Below are 24,914 nucleotides of genomic sequence, written 5' to 3' on the forward strand. Positions count from 1 at the left end.
TTACAGGGGAAATCAGCCCTCTCATAGTGACTATTGTCACTAAGGCTGGATTCACACGAGCGTTGCGTTTTTGCGCGCGCAAACAACGCAGCGTTTTGCGCGCGCAAACACCATTTGACAGCTGCGTGTGTCATCCGTGTCTGATGCGCGGCTGCGTGATTTTCGCGCAGCCGGCATCATAGAGATGAGGCTTGTCGACGCCCGTCACTGTCCAAGGTGCTGAAAGAGCTAAATCTTTCAGCACCCTCGACAGTGAATGCCGAACACAACAGCGAAAAACCTGTAAAAAAAAGATAAAGTTCCTACTTACCGAGAACTTCCCGGCCGTTGCCTTGGTGACGCGTCCTTGGTGACGCGTCCTTGGTGACGCGCCTCTCTTGACATCGGGCCCCACCTCCCTGGATGACGCGGCAGTCCAAGTGACCGCTGCAGCCTGTGATTGGCTGGAGCTGTCACTTGAACTGAAGTGTCATCCCGGGAGGTCGGACTGCAGGAAGGAGACAGGAGTAATCGGTAAGTTAGAACTTCGGTTTTTTTTACAGGTTCATGTATTTTGGGATCGCAAGTTTAACTCTTTCAGCACCATGCACAGTGAATGTCTCCCGACGTCGCGGACCGGAAATTTTTTTGCCGGGTTCGGCCAAAACGAGTTTGGCCGAACCCGGTGAAGTTAGCTTCGGTTGTCGGGGTTCGCTAATCGCAAAGACACTCCGTTTGGATGTTCGGAAACAGAAAAGCACGTGGTGCTTTTCTGTTTACATTCATCCTTTTGACAGCTGTTGCGCAAACACGCAGTTCGCACGGAAGTGCTTCCGTGCGACATGCGTGGTTTTCGCGCACCCATTGACTTCAATGGGTGCGTGATGCGTTGAAAACGCTGAATCAACGGACATGTCGTGAGTTTTTGGCAACGGAGCAACGCTGCGCAAAAAACGCTGCCATGTCTGCACGGCCCCATTGTCTAATATAGCTACGGGCAACGCACGTGAAAATCACGCGCGTTGCACGCGCGTATTTTACGTTCGTCTGAATAAGCCCTAATAGGGCTGTGATGGGTCTAGTAAAACCCAGCAGCAGGCTGTCACTAACGGCACCCGGCGATCATGTGACCAGTCACATGAACACCGGGAGCAATAGAGACAGCGGTGCGGCGCGTGAAACATTCAGAAAATGTCATTTAAAAAAAAAACATGAATAATTACATATTTAATTAAAAACAAAACTTACGATCTAATTTCTAGAATATCCCTGAGGAACATTAGCTGCTTGGTGTACATATATTTTCTTTTTTTACTACCACCATCACCACTTTAGCCCCTTGCAGCGTATTCACAGCAAAATTGGCCCCAGGTACTTCGCCACCTAGTCCACGTCATCAACTAAAACAATGTAAATATATAAATACACATAATCAATTTAGAAACCAAAACAAAATATATAAAACTGAAGAAGTGGAACATATAGGACACATTTATCACTAGTATGTAACATACAGCCCAGGGGCACACATTTATCACTAGTATGTAACGTACAGGCCAGGGGGACACATTTATCACCAGTATGTAACATACAGCCCAGGGGCACACATTTATCACTAGTATGTAACATACAGCCCAGGGGCACACATTTATCACTAGTATGTAACATACAGCCCAGGGGCACACATTTATCACTAGTATGTAACATACAGCCCAGGGGCACACATTTATCACTAGTATGTAACGTACAGGCCAGGGGCACACATTTATCACTAGTATGTAACATACAGCCCAGGGGCACACATTTATCACTAGTATGTAACGTACAGCCCAGGGGCACACATTTATCACTAGTATGTAACGTACAGGCCAGGGGCACACATTTATCACTAGTATGTAACATACAGCCCAGGGGCACACATTTATCACTAGTATGTAACATACAGCCCAGGGGCACACATTTATCACTAGTATGTAACGTACAGTCCAGGGGCACACATTTATCACTAGTATGTAACATACAGTCCAGGGGCACACATTTATCACTAGTATGTAACATACAGTCCAGGGGCACACATTTATCACTAGTATGTAACATACAGCCCAGGGGCACACATTTATCACTAGCATGTAACATACAGTCCAGGGGCACACATTTATCACTAGTATGTAACGTACAGTCCAGGGGCACACATTTATCACTAGTATGTAACATACAGTCCAGGGGCACACATTTATCACTAGTATGTAACGTACAGGCCAGGGGGACACATTTATCACTAGTTTATGAAACAGTGACAGAGGGCGGACAAGAGTGTAGGTTACATTTAAATCAATCACACCTGCAAAATATACAGTTTTTTAATATGTTTATGTATGTTCAAACTTACCAATTTTCTTCACGCTGACCGCTGGATCTTTTCTCCCACAATTCTGACAATAAGTCTTTGGCTATCTCATCCCAGGCAGCATCCTTTTTAATCCTGTCATGGTATGATTTCCCCCTTGAATCCCAAAATGGCCTCTCCTGGACCATCGTAATCAATCTTTCAACGTCCAGGATTTTTGGCATGGCTGCAGTTTTCTTTGCTGGGATCTCCTGTGGTCCACGGTGTTGCACAAACACTTCCTGGTTGCACCTTTTTTCCCCCATTTCTTTAACAACTGATGCGTGAAAAACAGACACCACATGGATGCCATCAGTGTGATGTCCATTTTTTTCACGCAATCCATAGACTTCAATGGGTGCATGATGCGCAAAAACGCACCAAAATAGGACATTCTGTGAGTTTCACGCAACGGACACACGCTGCCTGAAAAACAGTGCATGTCTGAACAGCCCCATTGAATTTCATAGGTACGTGTGGTGTCCGTGAAAAAAAACGCAAGTTAAGCTTGTTGTCTTGCATTTGTAGCTATGTGCACTGCAGCACAAATCTGCTGCTAGTCGTCAACATGAGATTATGATACCAAGGGCATATGTACCATACAAGAAGTCCATGTGGCCATTATAATGCCCTGATTGGCTGTCTTATTTAAACAGGTGGTGCACATACCACCTCTCCACCTGCCCTAAAATATAAGCAAAGAGACGTGTGGGAAATTAACCCAAGAATAATGGAAAGGAGCTGGGGATGCCAACAAGTGCCAAGTCCTCCTAAGGTAAGGAGTGTAATGGTTTATCCGGTCCCAGGTAGTTAGAGGTGTGGTATTTAATATTTTGCTATGGGGCCCCCTTACCTCTATGTTCCCCCCAGTATGGTTGAATGTCCCAACTATCAAAAGATCTTTCTATAAACATGCCTTCTAGAATTTTGTTGATGTCTTCGCATGACGAGGGGAGCACAACTCGCCAGATTTAGTTCCAACGAAGATGAAACGGTAATGATTGAAATACAATTTTTCCTATTTCTCTTGTGGAAAGTGAATAATTCTGTTGCCTATTCCTGCTAAAATATGCTAGATGGGGCAAAACTCATCTAATATATAAAACTATAGTAACTTCTTTAGAAAGTTGTCATCTGAAAAAAAAGTTAGCAGACGAGATTTAAGTAAAAAAAATTGTATTTGAGAAAAATTTGGCAACCTTTTTTATTATTGTTTTCACTTATTCACGTTTCATTTTTCTTGCTGTGACACCCTGGAAATGTGTACAGCTGTGGTATTTGTGGTAGCAATGGAAGTAATTGCGAACGTTTCATATAATTTTCGTAATTCAATAATAAATATCATTGTTTCTTGAGCTGAATTTTTGTGTTATAATACTGTCATAATTACACTAACTAATATAAAATAAATATTTTGTACAAGGTTTCCAGTCATACCATGTCAACTTATTTCTTCACCCTTAGGAATTGTCTAGCCACAGATACAAGTGAAGAAATAATGGCAACTAACAGGTCTTATCAAAATGACTAGTCAGGGTATGGATGGGCTTGTAAACTGTCCTGTTTATAATCATCTCTAAGAAAGTACTGTAGCTATGGCTCATGGTTTTCTTGCATTGACAAGGGTCTTCGCATAATATTCATTTTTATTTCGAGTAAGAATTGAAATACTGTATCTCCTAAGAAGGAGTTACAACCTCTGGTGGCTGCTGATAGAAGACAGCAGCTGCAGAGGTAACTCCACTCCAGTAGGAAGGATCAGGTAGCTACGAAAGGCAGCTATATCCCTAAGAAACTGAGAAGGGATTTTACAGATGGCAGAGAAACTGGGCAGGCTGAGAGCAGCTGCTCCTGTAACACAGCAGCATTGCCAAGAAATAGGATGGGAGAACATCACCTACTCCTCCTACTGAGACTGCGGGGTCAGGTTCGATGTGAGCAGACAGTGAGAAGCTAAGTTTAACCCATACAAAGACTGGCAATGCTTCAGCATTATTTTTACAGACCAAAATGTTAGACTTTTAGACAGAAGCCTTTTAAGATATATATATATATATATATATATATATATATACATATATATATATATATATATATATATACATACATACACGGTGATTCATAGAGGATGGTGCAAAATTATATGACGTAGCAGATATCTAGACGGTAGTCCAGTTCTGTCAAGACATGTGTCAGCATATCCTCAGATATGGACTCCACTGTTTCATTGATGCGTTGTCTCAGGTCGTTCAGATCCTGTGACTAGGGGGTGGGGCAGATACACTGAGTCTTTGATGTAGCCCCACAGACAGAAGTTGCAGTGTGTTATATCTAGCAATCCTGGAGGCCAGATCCAACGTTCCAGTAGAGTTTCATTCAGGCATCAGCGAACATCCAAATGGAAATGTGCATATCTTTATGATAGAGGAAGATCTGCCTAACGTAGTCCATCTGTGGCATAAGCCATTCCTTTAACATGTCCAGGTAGGAGTGGCCAGTGACAGTATCCTCATCAAAAAAAAGGGAGCCCATCAGCAAATTCGTCCTCTTCCAATAGGCCCTGCAAGTCAATGCAAAATTCACTGTGTTTCGGTTTGTCGTCTGGTTTCAGCTCCTGAACAAGATGTAGTCTGTATGGCTTACAACAGAGACATTTTAGTAAGTTATGCCATACCATAGCTAAAATGCAAAAACTTGTGTCATGGTCCAAATAATTCTGGACCTAACTATACCATTATCACTCAGTGTCCTTACAGGGCAAAATCAATCATAGTGGTTGTTTAATGTGATTTTTATTTTAATATTAGACACTAGTTTAAAAATAACAATAAATTACATCTACGCACACACATGTTATACAAACGTTATGGTAGAATAACAAAAAATAAGGTATTGGATGATATTGTTGTCACATTTCAGTTTTTCCTAAAAAAAAAATTACGTTTACAAAAATGTCATTGGCAAGGGTAATACTGTAAGTATATAATATTTTGAAATCAGACAGTACATGTACGTAAAAATGAAATTATGCACCCCGTTCTGAAATTTTATAAAAAAGATTAAAACTCGCAACCCACGTCAAGGGTCCTCATTGTCTTGCGAGTCCCTACATTAACCAATAAAGTGAAAATATTGTAAACAAAACATCATTAACATGCTGTAATTCAAAATGGAGCGAATGGAATCTCTTTCCGGTGGCCAGGAATATAAAATTTTAAGGAAAACCAAAAATTAATTAACACAAATGCAGAAGTTAACAAATAAACACACAATATTTAACAAGTCATCTATCAGAAACATGTTGTGTCGGGCAACAATATATGTGCATTAAAATGTTTATATTATAACATGAACAAAAAACATTATTACATTACAATGATAAGGCCACAATGGGGCAGGTGGGACTAGTTAAATTGTTGCATCCATTTAATGTTAGATTTTTAACATTTGGTGTGCTTACCTTAAGGTCACAATGAGTCATTCCTCCAGCTGGTCAAATTTAGCCAGACATGCGGCAATATGAATGAAATTTGTCGGCATGCTCTCAAAGTCCTGATACAGGATGTGGAAGTGCCCCTTGGAGATCCGTTGTGAGACAATAGGATCAATCCATAGACTCCTTCTCCTCCGCGGTTCTTCCTGAAGCATCTAGCGTCGCACTCCAAATCTACGTAACAGAAGCCACGATAGTAGAACATGGTCGACAGGTTTGTAGGCCATGTTCACGTTGAAAAATGCAGGCTAATCCAAAACGGACAATGCTGAGGTATCTCACAGTGATTTCTATGCTGCAAAAGCTATAGAATATGTGCTTCCAGCGAACAGGTGATATGAAAGGGGGTGTTTTAAAAGTGAAAAAACACACCCCCTTAATTTTATTTTTGCTGACGTAAAAGCTGCATGACATACGTGTGCAAAACGGACACGTTTATGTGAATAAGGCCTTAGTTATATCCATATCTGAAGAGATCTAACCTAGTCATTGTGCGAAGTACCAAGATGTGCGACCAAACTGGTTCATCACCTTTTTAAAAAGCCCATGGCTGGCTGACTTAGACCACTGGATGAAACCCCACCGTAGTGGGGTCCCTTTTTTTCCCTGAATAAATAAAAATAAATAAAACAACGCAACAGATTCGAAAACTTTCTTGTCTTTTTTAATACAAATGTAAATCCTTTTATAATACAAATTTAAATTTGGTTGGAGTTTTCTTTGTACAATTTAAACATTGAATATAAATTACTTTACATAATAGACCAATATTTTTTTATTTTATTGACAGGCAGAGCTGTGTGCAAAGAGATAGGAATTTAGAGTAATAGGAAAGAGATGGTTATGTCATTTCAAAAATACTGGAAAACACTAAGATGGACAAATTAAAGGACCAACATTTTAACAGTTGTTTGCCATTATATATTAAATAAATACTGTCAAATGATGAGGCAACGTGTGGTTCTCTATTGGTTAATGTCAAACTACAACACTTGTTGGATTTTATGTTGTAGCTGATTGATATCAGGTTGCATGGTGTACTCAGGTACATGGTGTATTCCATTAGCTTAAATCAGAAATGCACCTGGTATATCCACCATGTGGTTTATTCCTTCTCAGTGGTTGCAACATAAATACTGGGCTATGGTGATAAGGGTTACTAAGAAATCAGTCATATTCCTATTTTTTCAGTCTCTGTCCTGCCTCGTGCAATCTGAGCAAAGGAAACCACTTTTTACAAAAATATGTGTGTATATATATATAAATATACATACAACATCAAGTACATTAAATAAGGCGACAAAATACATCCAGTGAGACCGAGAGTGGCTTTGTATACCCCTTACTTTTCCCATCATCCCTGAAATTCAGAGGTTGAAACGTAGAATTTGTCAGTGAGTTCTTTGCTGCAGTCAAAGAAACACATTTCGTCATCTCCGTTGTTAGTAGAAATCTATAGTGGGAGCAGTGGGTACGACTGTAAAATAGTCTTTTTTTGTCTCTGCAAAGCGCCAGCGGCACCAAGTCCGGCATATAAAGCATTTCGGCAGAAAACCGAGGACCCCATGGGGGTCAAATTTTACCTTGCTGTGTATCCTGTGGGGAAAAAAAAATACAGGTATATTTAGACTTTATTAGGTATGGTTTAAGATCTGAGTGTAAACTTAAATATAGCCTCTGATTATAATACAATGGCAAAAACAACTCAACATTCGAAACTATAATATTAAAGCAAATATGGAGGAAAGTGGTTGACTGTTGGCTAAACATATAGAGATCATAGATTGCAAAACATTCTTGTGTGATGACTAATAACAGGCTGTGCATGTCATCATTTAATGAAATACTAAGATTCATCATTCACTGTTGGACATTTCATACCTGTGAAGTGACATCATAGTAACCTGTATGGTAGCATAAGATGCCATTGCATAAAATGATATAATAGGATTAAACATGATTGTAGGCTACATATATTATGCTTAGATATTTAGAGATAATCTCATAACTGTTTGTTAATTAGTCCTGTAGATTTAAAGGATTGTTACTCCATTCATATAGCAGTTCCTTAAGTGGCTAAGGATTGCTTTGCAATTCCAGTGTAATTAATCCTACAAGTAATTGTAACCCCCCCCCCCCCCCCTCCCAACACCTTTAGGATTAATTTAATGTATTAAAAATTGGGAGGAGAATATCGCATCTCACCTGCTCAGTAACAGATGCAAAGAACAATTTCCACAGTCACTACGTGGATAAAAAATGTCTCTGCTCCTTTTTGCTGGGTAGGTGCTTGAACTTTCTATTTTTTCGTTTTAACAGTCGAAGTTGAGACTCCTCTTTACGATTTACAGTGGGTGGAGGTGAAGTAGTCGCAGTTACCCCTATCATCAACAAACAGAAAATGAAATGGCCATTCAAGGATTAAAGTTTAAGAAAGCTGAAGGTATCAATGAAGTAAGAAACACAAAAGGAAGGAATAATAATTACCTGCAACCATCCTGTATTCATTGACAGTGTGATGACTTCTAGACACAGGATTGACAGGCTCACACTTGCACTCCAAATGGTCTTCTAATGGAATCGGAACAAGTGTGATACTTTTCTGGGTTCGATAAATCACTATCTTCTTCACCTGTACAAACAGGGCAGTCATAAACACAAGTTCAGTGGTAAGTGATAAGCGCTTGGACACAACACTAGTTAATATCAAATATAAACAAACTATAAAAAGTTAAGCCGTTTAACCCCTTCCCGACATTTGTCGTAAGGATACGTCTTGGAAAGTCAGTGCTTCCCGCATTTTGCCGTATCCATACGACAAATGGTGGACACCGGCTCAGAAGCTGAGTTGGTGCCATCATCCCTGGGTGTCGGCTACATGTTACAGCTGACAACCTGGGGTAATGGCGGGGACCGGAGTTTGCTCTGATGCCGGCCATTAACCCCTTAAATGTAGCTGTCAAAAGCGATCGCTGCATTTAAGGTGTTTGCAGCTCATCACCACCCCAGCAATGACATTGCCGGGGTGCAGGTGGCTGACGTCCTGGTATGCCTAGTACGGACAACTTTCCGGCCCCACCGGAGTCAGGGCCTAAGAGGCTTCCGTAGCCGCCGGAAAGATGGTGTTGGCTCAGGAACTGAGCCGGCTACATCAGCAGTGGATGTCAACTGTATGTTACAGCGGACATCCACCTGTAATGGCAAGAACCAGAGCTAGCTCTGATTCCTGCCATTAACCCCTTAGATGCAGCGATCAAAAGCGATCGCTGCATCTTTGTGGTTTGTAGCAGATCGGCAGCCCTGCCATTCTATAGCAGGGCTGCCGACTGCTGCTATGGCAACAGGAGGCCTAACAATGGCCTCCTGCTCTGCCATTACGGCAGCCGATTAGGCCCCGCCCATATGCGAAGCCTAATCGGCTTGCTGTCAGTGAATGACTGACAGATCAAATACATTGCACTACATAGGTAGTGCAATGTATTAGGAAAATACTCTGACAGTTGGACCTTCAAGTCCCCTAGTGGGACTAAAGAAAAGTTTAAAAAAAAGTGTAAAAAAGATAAATAAAATAAAAAAAACTAAAAAAAAACATAATAAAAGTTTCAAGCAATAAAATAAAACACAATTGCCCTTTTTCACTTATCAAGTTTTTTATTATTGAAAAAAAGAAATAAACCATACATATTTGTTATCGCCGCATCCGTAGCGGCCTGAACTATAATAATATTATGTTATTTATTCCACGCAGTGAAAAAACCTGTAAAAAAAACTGCCAGAATTTCTGTTTTTTGGTCACTTTGCCCAACAAAAATTTGAAAAAGAAACACAATCAAAAAGTCGCACGTATATTAAAAAATGGTATCTATAAAAACTAAAGCTCGTCTTGCAAAAAACAAGCCCTCATACAGCTGCGTAGACAAAAAAAATTATAAGTTATGGTTCTCACAACATGGCGACAGAAAAACTACATTCTTTTTACAAATTTTATTGTGCAAAAAGTTGTAAAACATAAAAAGTGCTATAAATTTGGTATCGCTGGAATTATACTGACCCGCAGAATAAAGTTAACATGAAATTTATAACGCATGGTGAATAGCGTAAAAAAAACTCGTAAAAAACTATGCTAGAATTGCTGGTTTTTGGTCATCTTGCCTCCCAAAAAGTAGGATAAAAAGTGATCAAAAAGTCACAAGTATCCAAAAATGGTACTAGTAATAACTACAGCCCTCATGTCACTACGTCTATGAAAAAAAATATTATTTAAGGCTCCAATAAGTCAGGAAAGAAAAATATGCAGTTGTGCAGGCCCGAGGGGAACATTTCTTCTGTTTCAAAAGGCGATTTATCAAGGCCCTAAAATTAGGGAACCAGGAAGGGTAGGACCCAAACATATCTGCTGGAAGCGAGGGTGCTCGTATTATACCAGGACAACACTTTCCAGCAAAATTCCTCAAACTGCAAAGGTGCAGAGTGTGGACCAAAAGAGGGATAAGAAGGGACACCATTTATCAGTGCGATACTATCCTGTGCATAGAGGATTATAAAATATGGATTAAATATGAATTTCTGCAAAAATAAAATGAAATTTGTAAATTTTGCATTAATTCCTGTGAAACGTCTAAAGGGTTAAGAAACTTTCTAAATGCTGTTTTGAATACATTAAGGGGTGAAGTTTTTAAAATGTGGTGACTTATTGGGGGTTTCTACTATATAAGGCCCTCAAAGCCACTTCACAACTGAACTGGCCCCTGTAAAAATAGGCTTTTGAAATTTTCTTGAAAATGTGAGAAATTACTGCTTAAATTCGAAGCCTTATAACGTCCTAGAAAAATAAAAGAATGTTCAAAAAACGATGCCAATCTAAAGTAGACATATGGGGATGTTAATTAGCAACAATTTTGTGTGGTATAACTGCCTAACTTACAAGCAGATACATTTACATTTCGAAAAATACTAATTTCTGAAATTTTTCTCAACATTTTGGTGGTTTTTACAAATAAATACTGAATGTATCGAGCAAATTTTTCCATTAACATAAAGTCCAATGTGTCACGAGAAAACAATCTCAGAATCGCTTGGATAGGTAAAAGCATTCCAAAGTTATTACCACATAAAGTGAAACATGTCAGATTTGAAGAATGAAGCTCGGTCAGGAAGGTCAAAAGGGGCCAAAGTGGGAAGGGCTTAATATTTATTACCAAGGTGCCATAAGCATTACTCTCTATAATTAGTAGAAACTTCAATTTTATTAAATGACACAGGTTGACAATCCGTGCTATATGAGACTCACATTACACTGAATGATCATACCATGTATGTACTAGATGTTTCCATTGTCCAACTACATATTCCATCACACAAATATCCAGCCAGGAATGTTCCATAAAAAATACTTTACTTTTCCAAAGCACAATCATTTCCTGGAAAGTACCCCTGACAGCGGAGGTACATTAGCACCACAATGGAAGAGATTCTCTATTCTGTTACAACACAGTAGAGTGTAAATATGGACAATGCATTGCTTATCTTTTAAAAAAAAAAGTTATTAACATTTGCAGATGAATATTTATTTTAATGTTGATCGTTGGACTGGATATTTGCAATCATTTAAAAACATTACATCTAAAATGTCCATCATCTTTGCAGCTCGGCTGAGCACTCCATGCTGGCAGGAAGTTTGGCAGAAAGTCAAATATAACATACTGCAGCTTTGATTTTTATGGAAATTGGGCAGGAGGGATATGGCATTTGAAGTAGGGTATTTTGTTCCTTTCCAGTGATGATTGGGAATTTTTTTTTTTTATGAATTTACAGAAAAGTGCTGTAATGGTTTAGTACTAATTCATAAATGATTTTCTAATCACGTCTGTTACATTATAGTTGTTAATTGCTGCAATACACTCCCTGACTACCCAGCCATAAGTTAATACATTTATAAAATACAGCTTGGCAAGATTAATATAGTTATCATTGATCTACGGATTTATAGCACTGACATTCTGCAGCACTGTACAAAGAATGTTGTCCTGAGTAGAGTTCACAATCTAATTATTATCCTCAATTTAATTCATATTTAAATATATTCGTCTTTATGACATATGTGATACTTAAAAATGGAGGAGTACCGAACGTCTGTATGTACTTCTTCTACCTTCTAATTGCTTTAGTATGAACTAGTCACCCAAAGAGTAAAATCAGATCCTTACATGAACCTTTCCAAACGGTTGGATATACCAAGAGGCTGAGGATAGCGGCATTGCATAGTTTCCATATTGCCAGCAATCATGTCTGCTTGCTGTTCGACAGCATGGTGGGGACGATAGCCAGCAACACAATTTAATTTAACTTAAATTCATATCGTAAACTAAAGTCAGCTGCTTCAGTTACCTGGACATGCCGGATATGTATGCGAAGTGGCACACATTTCACGTTCCTTGTGTTGCAACAGCCAGAGCACCTCTGCACCTCTACACATGGTGGCTGAACGACAAAATTTGCATTGGTCGGATCAACCAGATTTCGGGTGATTTCAAAAACTTCTGTTCTTGTTTTGCACTGTGCAAGCTGAGCTTGTTCAGCACCTGAAAGAAAAAAGTAAAAAGTCAGTTACGTAAAATCAGAAGAAATGTCAAAATTCTAAGCCATAGACGAGACGAGGTACAAGTTTGTGAAATTTAAGTGTTACGGCCCATTCACACGAACGTAAATAACGTCCGTGTGCTGCGCATGGAAATAACGCGCAGCACACGGACCCATCGATTTCAATGGGGCCGCTCACACATGCGTGAGTTTTCACGCAGCGCGAGTCCGCTGCGTGAAACTCACTGCATGTCCTATATTGGTGCGTTTTCAATGGGAAAGTCAATGGGTGTGTGAATACCACGCACCGCACACGGATGCACATGTGTAGTCACTAAAACCCTCAAAACATCAGAGCTGTGAACCAATACATAGCTTTAGTATGATTATGAAATTAGTGGATATCCATAAAAATTGTAATGCATGATGTTACTCCTGAATTATGCCTCGTAGTCACTGCGTTAGGGTTTAGCCCAGGGACTTTCTCCTACCTAAGCTACGAATGACCCGGGAGTGGCTGGAATTGCCCCTAGGCAAGCTTCTTGTTGCATTCCTGTTTAGTTCATATACATCCTCTTCATCATCTAATGGAGAGACACAAATTGAATTTAAATGGTATAAAAAATTTTGTTTACCAGATTACAAAAGACATAATATCCGATACAAAACAAAAAGATGGTGATTCTAACACTAAAGACACAGTTAGCTTTAGTTTTCATACTGAAAATATCACACATTTTCTGGCAAGTTATTGTAAAAACTAATATTACTGTTCAAGTTTAAAGGGAGAGGTTTTCTTCACAAAAATATCATGTATAAACATCCAAAATACAGATCTTATGTGGTGATCACACAGCCGTTATATTGACTTTTATTGAAGTATCACATGAAATTGCATTGTGTGACTCAACAAATGACCCCCAATCACATGACACTACTAATTGTGGGGCCTGGACCAGATTGTTGCGACATTGGCTAGTCAGATGTTATGATTATGACCCCAGATTTTAAGTAACTCTGCTTGCAAAATATTATTATGTCTATTAACAGCTTGTGAAGTGAATCTGTTCTTACAATTCTGAATAAATACATTTTGTTTGATAGCAAAGAATAATATTTTTATTCGACTAACCCTAACCCAAATATAGTTCTTTTTAGTGACTCTATTCTAATGTATAGCATATACATCTATTGCTATGTAAACTAGGAAACAAAGAGATGGCCATTTTCCATGAACCTCTATATCGGACCATTATGAAAGATCTGGGTAAACTACAGCTGCAAAATTAAGCTCATGCCTCCCTGGCTGACAATAATTAAAACCGTTCCATGCTGTTTTGGCATTCTCTACAGAAATGTATGTAAAAGTAATTAAAACATTTACAAAGGAAAGCATGTCCAAGGGGATGGAATGATATCACTCTTTTCCCCAAGGAATCTGGCTTTAGCGAAAACGTAACCTGCTGAGAGATTCCATGGAAAAACCATCATGCAAATGTTAAGCCATCAGTTATGTAGGCAGATCACACGGGGAATCCAAATCGTTTATGGTCACATTTCTCCAGCTAGCTATTATTTCAATAAGGTGTCTCTAATTTTGCTCCATATTGGAAAATACATTAGCTATTAGTAGACATTATATAGTATTTTGCGAACATTATTATTATTATTTGTAGGACATGCAATCTGTGGGCTACTTGTAGTTTTTAGATTTTTGTCCTTTTTTTGTGTATAAAAATACATTATAATAGGACCATACTATTGTTTTTATGGAACAATGACACACTGAAATTTAGGGTCCCAGAACAATAACATGCTGTGACACTGACATGTGGGGTCCAACAAGAATGGCACAATGGCATTTAGGGTCTAATGTCCAATAATGACAAAATGAGTGAGAGTATTGGGCCAAGAACAAAGGTATACGGATACTTGGAGCCCCATCATAATGACACATTGACCTGCAACAATGGAGCAAGAACAATGACACACTGTGTAATAGGGTCTTAACACTTAGAATCCCGGAATAAGGACACACTGACTTACACCAAATGATCAAGGACAATGGCTCTCCGACACTTGGAATTACAATATTAGGAAAGTACTCCAGTGAGTCTGAAAACAGTGCTGTTTGCTGCAGAATATACACCGAATACCAAACCTCGGTAGACACAATTACTCAATTTCTTAAGATAATTTGGGCTTTTTATACAATTTCAAAGAAACTAGAGATCAATTGTGTTTAGTGGGATATTTATGTTAAAGAGATACACTTGGGTTAGTAACAATATTATAGCACTTTTTATTAGACACCTGTACAAGCAACATCGTCATAAAAGAGATAACAGTGTAACGTCCACGGCCACAGACCGCCGTTCCTACTCACAATCGGCGGTCGCAGCCATGGATGTGTGAGTGTTGGCCGGCATCTTCTTCCTACGAGACGCCAGCACTCACTTCTGCTCTGTTCGGCTGTGTCCCGTAGGGTGCTCGCACACGCTCGTGCCTGTGCCTAAAAGGGCCTGTGCGCGCACATGAATTTTATTACTAATCAGCCCTAATCTCTTTAGACTATTAAAGGGTCCCTCCCCATTCACTCCCTGCCTGAGCGCTGTTTGTAATTCCCATATTGGTCTTTGCAAATAGTCCCTTAGTGTTATCATGTTCTCAAGTGTTCTCGTGCCCTACTGCCTGTTCCTGTATTCTGTGCTTTGTTAGTTACTGAGCCCTATCGAGTGTTGGAATCGTGTTCTGTCATCGGTCTCTTCTGCTGTCGTACACCACGTCTGGTGTCACCTACCACACCTGATATCCTCCGCCATGTGTGGCATCATCTGCCTTCTAAAGTTCCATCTGTGCCTAGCTACTGCGACTGTCTGGACTATTCAGGTACCCTTGTGCTGGACTTTGTATTTATTGCGTACTCTGTTATTTGGCCAGCTGCCTCCCCGCTACGGCGGTGCAGCCTAATGGGTCCACATACCCACAGATCGTGACAAACAGTATACATGTCATCCCTACAAATTACTACAATGAGCTGCCCTGCAGGGTAGATCTAGTCAGCTTGCTAATAAATTAAATTTAAGCATACATTACATGAAAAGGGATAGAGAAGAATATGTAGACTATGGGTTATGTAAAGTAAGTAACCTAATAACAAGAGATGAATTAGTTATTGGTTGCATTTGTCTAAAAAGCCAATAAATAACTTTGTTTGTACTTTGTATGAACTGTTTTAATACAAAAAGTCCCTTTCTGGGAAAGGAATAAGACAAGACAATGGCTATTATTTAAATGTTAGATAATACTTAGAAAGCTGCGTTTCCAAAACAGCTGCTTACCACACCCTGTCTGTATGAGAACACACCAAGGACAAACACTGAATAGGCCTGGAGACGCTGGGGTCTGGCCATTCACAGGCTCACTACTTAGGCGATATTCACATGACAGTGAAAAAAAATGTCCATTAAAAACTGTTTAACTGTCAGTTCTTCATAGCCATTTTGCATCAGTGTGTCTCTAAATTTTAATCCATTTCCAGTCCGTCTGTCAGTTTTTAATGGTCGTTTCACATCCGTTTTGCATTAGTTTTTCATGGTCGTTAAAAAAACTAATGAATTTCATTGGTCAGGCATTCTTTGTCCCAACCCCCTGATAACACCCAAAGGAAGGTCACATGTTCACCTAGACCAGACATGGGCAAACTACGGCCCGCGGGCCACATACGGCCCGTTAGGCTTTTTAATCCGGCCCGCCGAACTTGTCCAAGATATATCCGTCCTCAGCAGCTGCTAGTTCGCGCAGGAGGACGGATATATCCGTCCTGTGATCGCGCGGGTACTGACAGTTTACCCACGCGATCAGCGGCAGGAGCACGGCTGTTATACACAGCCTGGCTCCTGCTGCAACTGCCGGAATCGAAGCACGCGCCGATTCCGGCAGTTTAACCCATTAAATGCCGCTGTCAACAGTGACAGCGGCATTTAATGTGTTTGACAGAAGGGGGAACTCCCTCTGTCTCCCGAGCGGCGCCCCCGCAAACAAATCGCGGGTCGCCGTCGGGTTTCCATGACAGCCGGGGGTCTAACAAAGACCCCCAGGTCTGTCTTCAGCATCTGCCTGTTAGGCGATGCCGGAGGCATGACCTAATAGGTTGCCTGTCAGTTTTACACTGACAGGCAATAATGCTTTGGTATACGAAGTATACCAAAGCATTATATATGCGATCGGCATATCGCATAGTGAAGTCCCCTGGTGGGACTAAAAAAAAAAAAAGTAAAACCGTTAAATAAAGTTTGTGAAAAAAAAAATAAAAAAAATTACAGTCAAAGTCAAATAAAACTACTTTTTTGCCCCAAAAAGTGGTTTTATTTAATAAAACGGTCAAAACAAATCACACATACACATATATGGTATCCCCGCGATCGTAACAACTTGACCAATAAAATGAACACATTAATTAAACCGCCGGATGAACGGCGTCCAAAGAAAACGCAAAAAACAACGGCAAAATTCTTTCTTTTCTCCCATTCCCCCCATAAAAAATAAAATAAAAGTTCATCTATAAGTCCTATGTACCCCAAAATAGTACTAATGAAAACTACACATTGTCCCGCAAAAATCAATCCCACGTACGGCCACATCGACGGAAAAATAAAAAAATGACGGCTCTTGGAACGCGGCGATGCAAAAACAAGTAATTTTTTTCTAAAAGGGTTTTTATTGTGCAAACGTAGAAAAAACATATAAAACCTTTACACATTTGGTATCCCTGTAATCGTGCCGACCCATAGAATAAAGTTAACATGTTATTTACGCTGCATAGTAAACGGCGTAAATTTATAACGTGAAAATTAATGCTGGAATAGCTGCTTATTTTCAATTCTCTCCTAAAATAAAGTTAATAAAAGTTAATCAATATGTTATAAGCATCTAAAAATGGTACAATTACAAAATACAACTCGTCCCGCAAAAAACAAGCCCTTATACGGCTATGTCGACGGAATAAAAAAAGAGTTACGACTCTTGGAATGCGACCGTGGAAAAACAAAAAATAATCCTTGGTCATTAACGTGCAAAATGGCCCGGTCATTAAGGGGTTAATGTGGCGCGTATTTCTCTTTATTTCACTTTAATTTTCACTTCGTTTCACGTCACCATTAAGCCCTTCGGTTTTCAAAGAGTACAATATCAGCCGTCACTTTGCCACGAAGCATGCAAACTATGCTAGCAAGCAGTCAACACAAGAACGGGCGGCTACTGCTCAGAGGTTGGCAGCTAATTTACAGAGTCAACAGAACTTTTTTCTTGATAAATCACAGTGCGTATGTTATTTTAATCTATTTACATTTCCTCCTCCCAGTATCTGCGAAATAGTATGTAAATGCCATATCTTGCATATTCCTTGAGACAAATTTATTAACTGATAAGGGCTATTTTTCACATTTGAAAGACAGTTAATAAATTGGGTTGTAGTGTTCTTACTGTGCTATGAGGTTTGCACACACTACATTTAATGCTTTAGTATATCCGGCCCAAACACTCCCTCCAAATGCTCCTGGCCCGGCCCCTCTGTCAAATTTTAGAACCCATTGTGGCCCGCGAGTCAAAAAGTTTGCCCACCCCTGACCTAGACACTATTAACAGCCTCCCTGTATATGATGCCACGCACCTCCCGTATATGATGCCACACACCTCCCGTATATGAAGCCACACACCTCCCGTATATGATGCCACACACCTCCCGTATATGATGCACACACCTGTATATGATGCCACACACCTCCATGTATATGCCACACACCTCCCTATATACGATGCCACACACCTCCTGTATATGATGCAGCACACATCCTGTATATGCCACACACCTCCCTGTATATGATGCCACACACCTCCTGTATATGATGCCACACACCTCCATGGATATGATGCCACACACCTCCCTGTATATGCCACACAGACTCCCTGTATATGCCACACAGCCCGCTTAATATGATGCCACACACCTCCCTGTATATGTCACACAGCCCCGATGTATATGATGCCACACAGCCCAACATGAATGCCCAACATACTCACCGATGCAGCGCTGTTTTCTTCAGGTAAGGTCTCTCGTCTTCACAGGATCTGCGGCGACGCGATGACACCCACCGATGCAGCTCGTCTTCACGCGTGGTCTCTCGACTTCACGGGATCTGCAAAGGCAGTGCGATGATGTCATCGCGTCGCCTCCACAGAACCCATGAAGACGAGAGACCACACCTGAAGAGGTCGACGCTGCATTGGTGAGTGTCATCGAGCCGCCGATAGCCAGCAAGGGAATTAGTAGTTCCCTTGCCAATCTCCATGACACAGATCAGTTTTTAACGGTTGTTACATGTATTGACAGCCATTAAAAATTGACAGCCATTTTTCACTGCTGTGTGAATAAGGCCTCAGCCCTTATTCACACGACAGTGAAAAAAAATGTCCATTTAAAACTGATCAACTGTCAGTTTTTCATGGCCATTTTGCATCAGTGTGTCTCTAAATTTTCATCCATTTCAAGTCCATCTGTCCGTTTTTAATGGCCGTTTGACATCCATTTTGCATGAGTTTTTCATGGCCGTTAAAAAAACTGATGAATTTCATTGGTCAGGCTTTTTTTGTCCCAACCCCCTAAAAACAACCAAAGGAAGGTCACATGTTCACCTAGACACTATTTACAGCCTCCCTGTATATGATGCCACACGCCTCCCTGTATATGCCACACGCCTCCTTGTATATGATGCCACACGCCTCCCTGTAGATGATGCCACACCAGCCTCCATGTAGATGATGCCACACCAGCCTCCCTGCAGATCATGCAACACCTGCCTCCCTGTAGATGATGCCACACCTGCCTCCCTGTAGATGCCACACCAGCCTCCCTGTAGATGATGCCACACCAGCCTCCGTGTAGATGCCACACCAGCCTCCCTGTAGATGCCACACCAGCCTGCCTGTAGATGCCACACCAGCCTGCCTGTAGATGCCACACCAGCCTCCCTGTAGATGCCACACCAGCCTCCCTGTAGATGCCACACCAGCCTCCCTGTAGATGCCACACCAGCCTGCCTGTAGATGCCACACCAGCCTGCCTGTAGATGCCACACCAGCCTCCCTGTAGATGCCACACCAGCCTGCCTGTAGATGCCACACCAGCCTGCCTGTAGATGCCACACCAGCCTCCCTGTAGATGCCACACCAGCCTCCCTGTAGATGCCACACCAGCCTCCCTGTAGATGCCACACCAGCCTGCCTGTAGATGCAACACCAGCCTGCCTGTACATGCCACACCAGCCTCCCTGTAGATGCCACACCAGCCTGCCTGTAGATCGTGCCACATACTCACGAGAGCAGCGCCGTCTCTTGTCTTCTTCAGGTGTGGTCACGCGTCGGGCACGGGATCTGGCAAGGCAGCGCAACAGGGGGGTGACGTCATCGAAGCGCCTTCAAACCCGTGAAGACGAGTGACCACACCTGAAGAAGCGCCGCAAACGTGAGTATGCCAACGATAGCCAGCAAGGGAACTAGTAGTTCCCTTGCCAATCCCCATGTAACAGATCCGTTTTTAACGGTTGTTACATGTATTGACAGCCGTTAAAAACTGATCCATTGACTTCTATGGGGGCCGTCAGGCCGTTAAAACGGCCAAAAATAGGACATGTCCTATTTTTTGACGCCCATTATTCACGGGCCGTTAAAAAAACGGCCATGTGAATGCACCCATAGAATATCATTGTTCTGAAAACGGCCATCTGAAAGCCGTTAAAAGGACGGCCATCACATGGCCGTTTTTCACTGTCGTGTGAATGAGGCCTTAGGCTACATTCACACGACAGTGAAAAAAAATGGGCATTAAAAACTGATTAACTGTCAGTTCTTCATAGCCATTTTGCATCAGTGTGTCTCTAAATTTTCATCCATTTCCAGTCCGTCTGTCAGTTTTTAATGGCCGTTTCACATCCGTTTTTCATGGTCGTTAAAAAAACTGATGAATTTCATTGGTCACGCTTTCTTTGTCCCAACCCCCTGAAAACACCCAAAGGAAGGTCACATGTTCACCTAGACACTATTTTCTCTTTTTCCTATTTCCATTTATACAGACCGCCTGTATATGATGCCACACAGCCCCCTGTATATGATGCCATACAGACCCCCTGTATATTATGCCACACAGACCCCCTGTAGATGATGCCACAAAGACCCCCTGCAGATGATGACACAGCCTCCCTGTAGATGATGCCACACAGCCTCCCTGTAGATGATGTCACATAGACCCCCTGTATATGCCACATAGCCCCTCTGTAGTTGATGCCATACAGACCCCCTGTATATGATGCCACACAGACCCCCTGTAGATGATGCCACAAAGACCCCCTGCAGATGATGACAAAGCCTCCCTGTATATGATGCCACACAGACCTCCCTGTAGATGATCCCACACAGACCCCCTGTATATGCCACACAGCCCCCCTGTGTATACCACAGAGCCCCCCTGTAGATGCCACACAGCCTCCCTGTAGATGATGCCACACAGACCACCTGTAGATGATGCCACACAAATCTCATGTATATACCACACAGCCCCGATGTAGATGATGCCACACAGCCCCGATGTAGATGACGCCACTCTGACCCCCTGTAGATGATGCCACACAGACCCCCTGTAGATGATGCCACAAACACCCTCCCCCCTCCCTGTAGGAATTTTCAGGGACTGTCCCTGTAAATTCTGGACAGTCCCGGAAAATTCATTACAGTTGACCACTATGAACAATGTAGTGAGCGCAACAATACACTCCTTTTAATTTTCGTCTGCCCTACATATTCACCGATGCACCGCCGTCTTCTTCAGGTGTAGTCTCTCATCTTCACGGGATCTGCGAAGGCAGCGCGATGACGTGTAGTGTGAATATAGCCTTACACAGCACATGTCACAAATCATTATATGACCCTATCTAAATAGAAATTGACCAGGCGACGACATACCATATTTTTCAGGCTATAAGACACAGTTTTATTTTTAGTAATAAATCCTGCTAAAAAGTCCCTGCCTCTTATAGTCGGCAGTCAAGGCACCCGGCAGCGCCGGGCCCCCTGACCGCTTCTTACTTAATCCCTTCCCGACATGTGATGTGTCGGCACATCATGGAGGGGATGATGTTTGGAGAAGAGCGGGCTCACGCGCTGAGCCCGCTCCATACACTGCAGATGTCAGCTGTGTTTTACATTTAGTGTAATACAGAAGCTGTGGTGTATTTCGCAATATGCCCCCTGTGAGTTTATCTATATAGGGTTGACTAGTAGATCCCTCAAAGTTAGGGTGCTATAACATGTCAGTAAGATTAAATCTGCTGCCAATGTTAAACTGGATGAACTTCAACCTATACCCCGTCATTTTCGTGATCTTCACTCCTGTAATCCCATCGGTTTTAAGATTCGGGGTATAGATAAAGTTATGTTGGGATGTAGAGGTGGTGACATCCGCATAGCTTTGTTGCGTAAGGAAATTAAATGGATAACTTTACTTAATACCACTGCACCTTTCGATCTGAACGAGGCTACTAGCTTCAAGCCTTTTTGTAATTCTACAGCTAGTGTGAATTTTAATTATCCTTGGGGTTTTGTCTTTTGTTTTTTTATCTTTTATTAATAAAATATTAATATTTGTTGATAGTTCAACTTTTCACCGTTCTCTCTGATGAGGACCAATGGAGCCTAGTGATGCCCTTTCTTCTGCTGTCTACGAAACTATTGTCGATCCGTCATTAGATATACTTTTTTTAAATGTCTTTATTATAATTCTTCGTATATATATCTCTTTTGTATTCACTATTTATCTGCAACTTGCTTTTTTGCAAAACATATATATATAATAATTGCCTACATATATACACTTTTTATACACATACACTTTATATGAGTGATTCATCAATCTGCACATACTATATAAACACTATAAAAAAAGTTAACAAAATTGGTATCGCTGCATCCATAAAAGTCTGAACCATTACAATATAGCATTGTTTAACGTGCACGGTAAACGCCGTAAAAACAAAAGAAAATTTGGTCAACTTAACTCTAACAAATTTTTTTAAGACAAAGTGATCAAAAAGTTCTACATACAAAAAAATGGTACTGATAAAAACTACAGCTTGTCCCGCAAAAAATAAGCCATCATGCCGCTCAATCTGTGAAAAAATAAAGAAGTTAGGACTCTCAGAATGTGGCGACACAAAACATTTTTTTTTAACAAAAAGTTTATTATCAATAAAAATAGGAAAATACTTAAAAAAAAGTATATAAATTTGGTATCACGTAATCGTATCGAGCCACAGAATAAAGATAAGCTGCTGTTCTTACTGGACGGTGAAAGCTGTAAAAACGAAACCCAAAAAATCACAGTTTTTTCTAACTTCAGCCCGCAAATAATTTTTTTTCAGTTTCCCAGTACATTATAAGGAACTATAAATGGTACCAAAAGAAACTAAAACTTCTTCCGCAAAAAATAAGCCATCACACCACTCTATTGACAGAAAAATAAAAAAAAGTTATGGCTCTTGGAATGCGTGGAGTGAAAAACGAAAAAAATAAATAAAAAATGGCTTCGCCCCAAAGGGCTCAACAGTTTCATATATATTTTAGTATAGATATGTTTGATCTCTGTATAATAAAGATTTGATATTTTTGCTATTTTGTGCTCCTTTTCTGGTTTTGTATATGTTGTCTACTTGCTACTGAGAGGTCCTTTTTTGTGTTTTGAGCTTGGAGGTATTTTGTAGGTTATATATTGCCATCAGTGAATGACTGACAGCTCTGATGCATTGCACTACGTGGGTAGTACATTGTATTACAGTAAAGATCAGAGGTGCCAAGTCCCCTAGTGGGACAAAAAAAAAAAGTTACAAAACGTTAAATAAAAGTGTCAAAATAAAAGTTTCAAGTTAATAAAAACAATAACCTCCTTTTATCCAATAATAAGTTTTTATTATAGGAGAAAAATGAAAATGTTAAAAAAAAAGTACACATATTTGGCATCACCACGTCCGTAACGACACACACTATAAAAATATAATGTTATTTGTCCCGCATGGTGAACACCACAAAAAAAAAAATAAAACAATGCCAGAATCACTATTTTTTGGTCACCACCCCGTCCAAAACAAAGAATAAAAAGTGATCAAAAAGTCGCATGTACCCCAAAACAGTACCAATAAAAACTACAACCTGTCCCACAAAAAAAAAAGGCCCTTACACAGCTTTTTTGACTGAAAAATATAAAAGTTTTGGCTCTCAGAATATGGTGACAAAAAAAGAAATAAAATAAAAAAAGTGATTTTATTGTGCAAACGCTGCAAAACAGAAAAAGCTATATAAATTTAGTATCTCCGTAATCGTATCTACCCCCAGAATAAAGTAAAATTGTCATTTATAGCCCACGGTAAACACTGTGGAATAAAAGAAAGAACAGAAAATATTGTTGGTTCTTGGTCACCTTGCATGGCAAAAAATTGAATAACGAGTGATCAAAAAAATTGCATGTACCCGAAAACTGTACTAATGAAAACTACAGATTGTCCAGCAAGAAATAAGCCATCACAATTACAATAAATTCTGCAAAAGACCAGTGGGGTCTAAATGCTCACTATACCCTAGATAGATTCCTTAAAGGGGTTGTCCACTTTCTGAAAACTGATGACCTATCCACCGGATAGGTCATCAGTATATGACCGGTGCGTGTCCGACACCCGGACCCCGCACCGATCCACAACTCCGGCTGTTTAGAACGGTATGCAGTAGTGGGAGCCGGAGCCGCAGCTTGGCCTCTATTCTTTGACTGGTGCCAGCTGCTTCCGGCAACATCGTCCGTAGCCCGGAGGCTGCCGGAGTGCCGGTTTGGTGCAGGGTCCGGGTGTCGGACATGCACCGATCATATACTGATGACCTATCTGGTGGATAGGTCATTAGTTTCAGAAAGTGGACAACCCCTTTAAGAGGTGTAGTTTCCAAAATGGGGTCACTTTTGGGGGGTTCCTACTGATTTGGCCCGCAGGCGCTTTGCAAATGTGACAAGGCTCCCGAAAACCATTCCAGCTAAATTTGACCCCCAAATGGTGCTCCTTCCATTTTGAGCCCTGCCGTTTGTCCAAACAGCAGTTTATGACGACATATGGGTTATAGCCGTAATCGGGAGAAATTGCTTTTCAAATGTTGGGGTGCCGTTTCTCCTTCATTCCTTGTTAAAATTGAAAGTGTCCACATTTTATCTGAAAAAATTTAGCTTTTCAATTTCATGGCCACATTCCACTAAATTCAGCAAAAAACCTGTGGGGTCAAAATGCTCACTATACCCAATGATAAATTCCTTCAGGGGTGTAGTTTCCCAAATGGGGTCACTTTTGGGGAGGTTCCACTGATTTGGTCTCGCAGGAGCTTTGTAAATGTGACATG

The 24,914-nt window shown here is 40.8% G+C and overlaps 1 protein-coding gene across 1 annotated transcript in view; it reads right to left on the bottom strand.

Moving 5' to 3' along the window:
• Positions 1–6,626: 6,626 nt before the first annotated feature.
• LOC142657250 (platelet-derived growth factor subunit B-like) overlaps positions 6,627–24,914 on the bottom strand; it is a 52,966-nt gene continuing 34,678 nt past the window's right edge. The window contains exons 3-7 of the mRNA XM_075832303.1: positions 12,929–13,021; positions 12,246–12,439; positions 8,346–8,490; positions 8,064–8,239; positions 6,627–7,454 (exon numbers count right to left, since the gene is read on the bottom strand). Coding sequence (XP_075688418.1) covers positions 8,103–8,239; positions 8,346–8,490; positions 12,246–12,439; positions 12,929–13,021 — 569 coding nt within the window. The 3' untranslated portion in view covers positions 6,627–7,454; positions 8,064–8,102. The remainder of the gene's footprint in view (positions 7,455–8,063; positions 8,240–8,345; positions 8,491–12,245; positions 12,440–12,928; positions 13,022–24,914) is intronic.

Source organism: Rhinoderma darwinii, chromosome 7 (genome assembly GCF_050947455.1).
Source record: "Rhinoderma darwinii isolate aRhiDar2 chromosome 7, aRhiDar2.hap1, whole genome shotgun sequence".
NCBI lineage: Eukaryota > Metazoa > Chordata > Amphibia > Anura > Rhinodermatidae > Rhinoderma > Rhinoderma darwinii.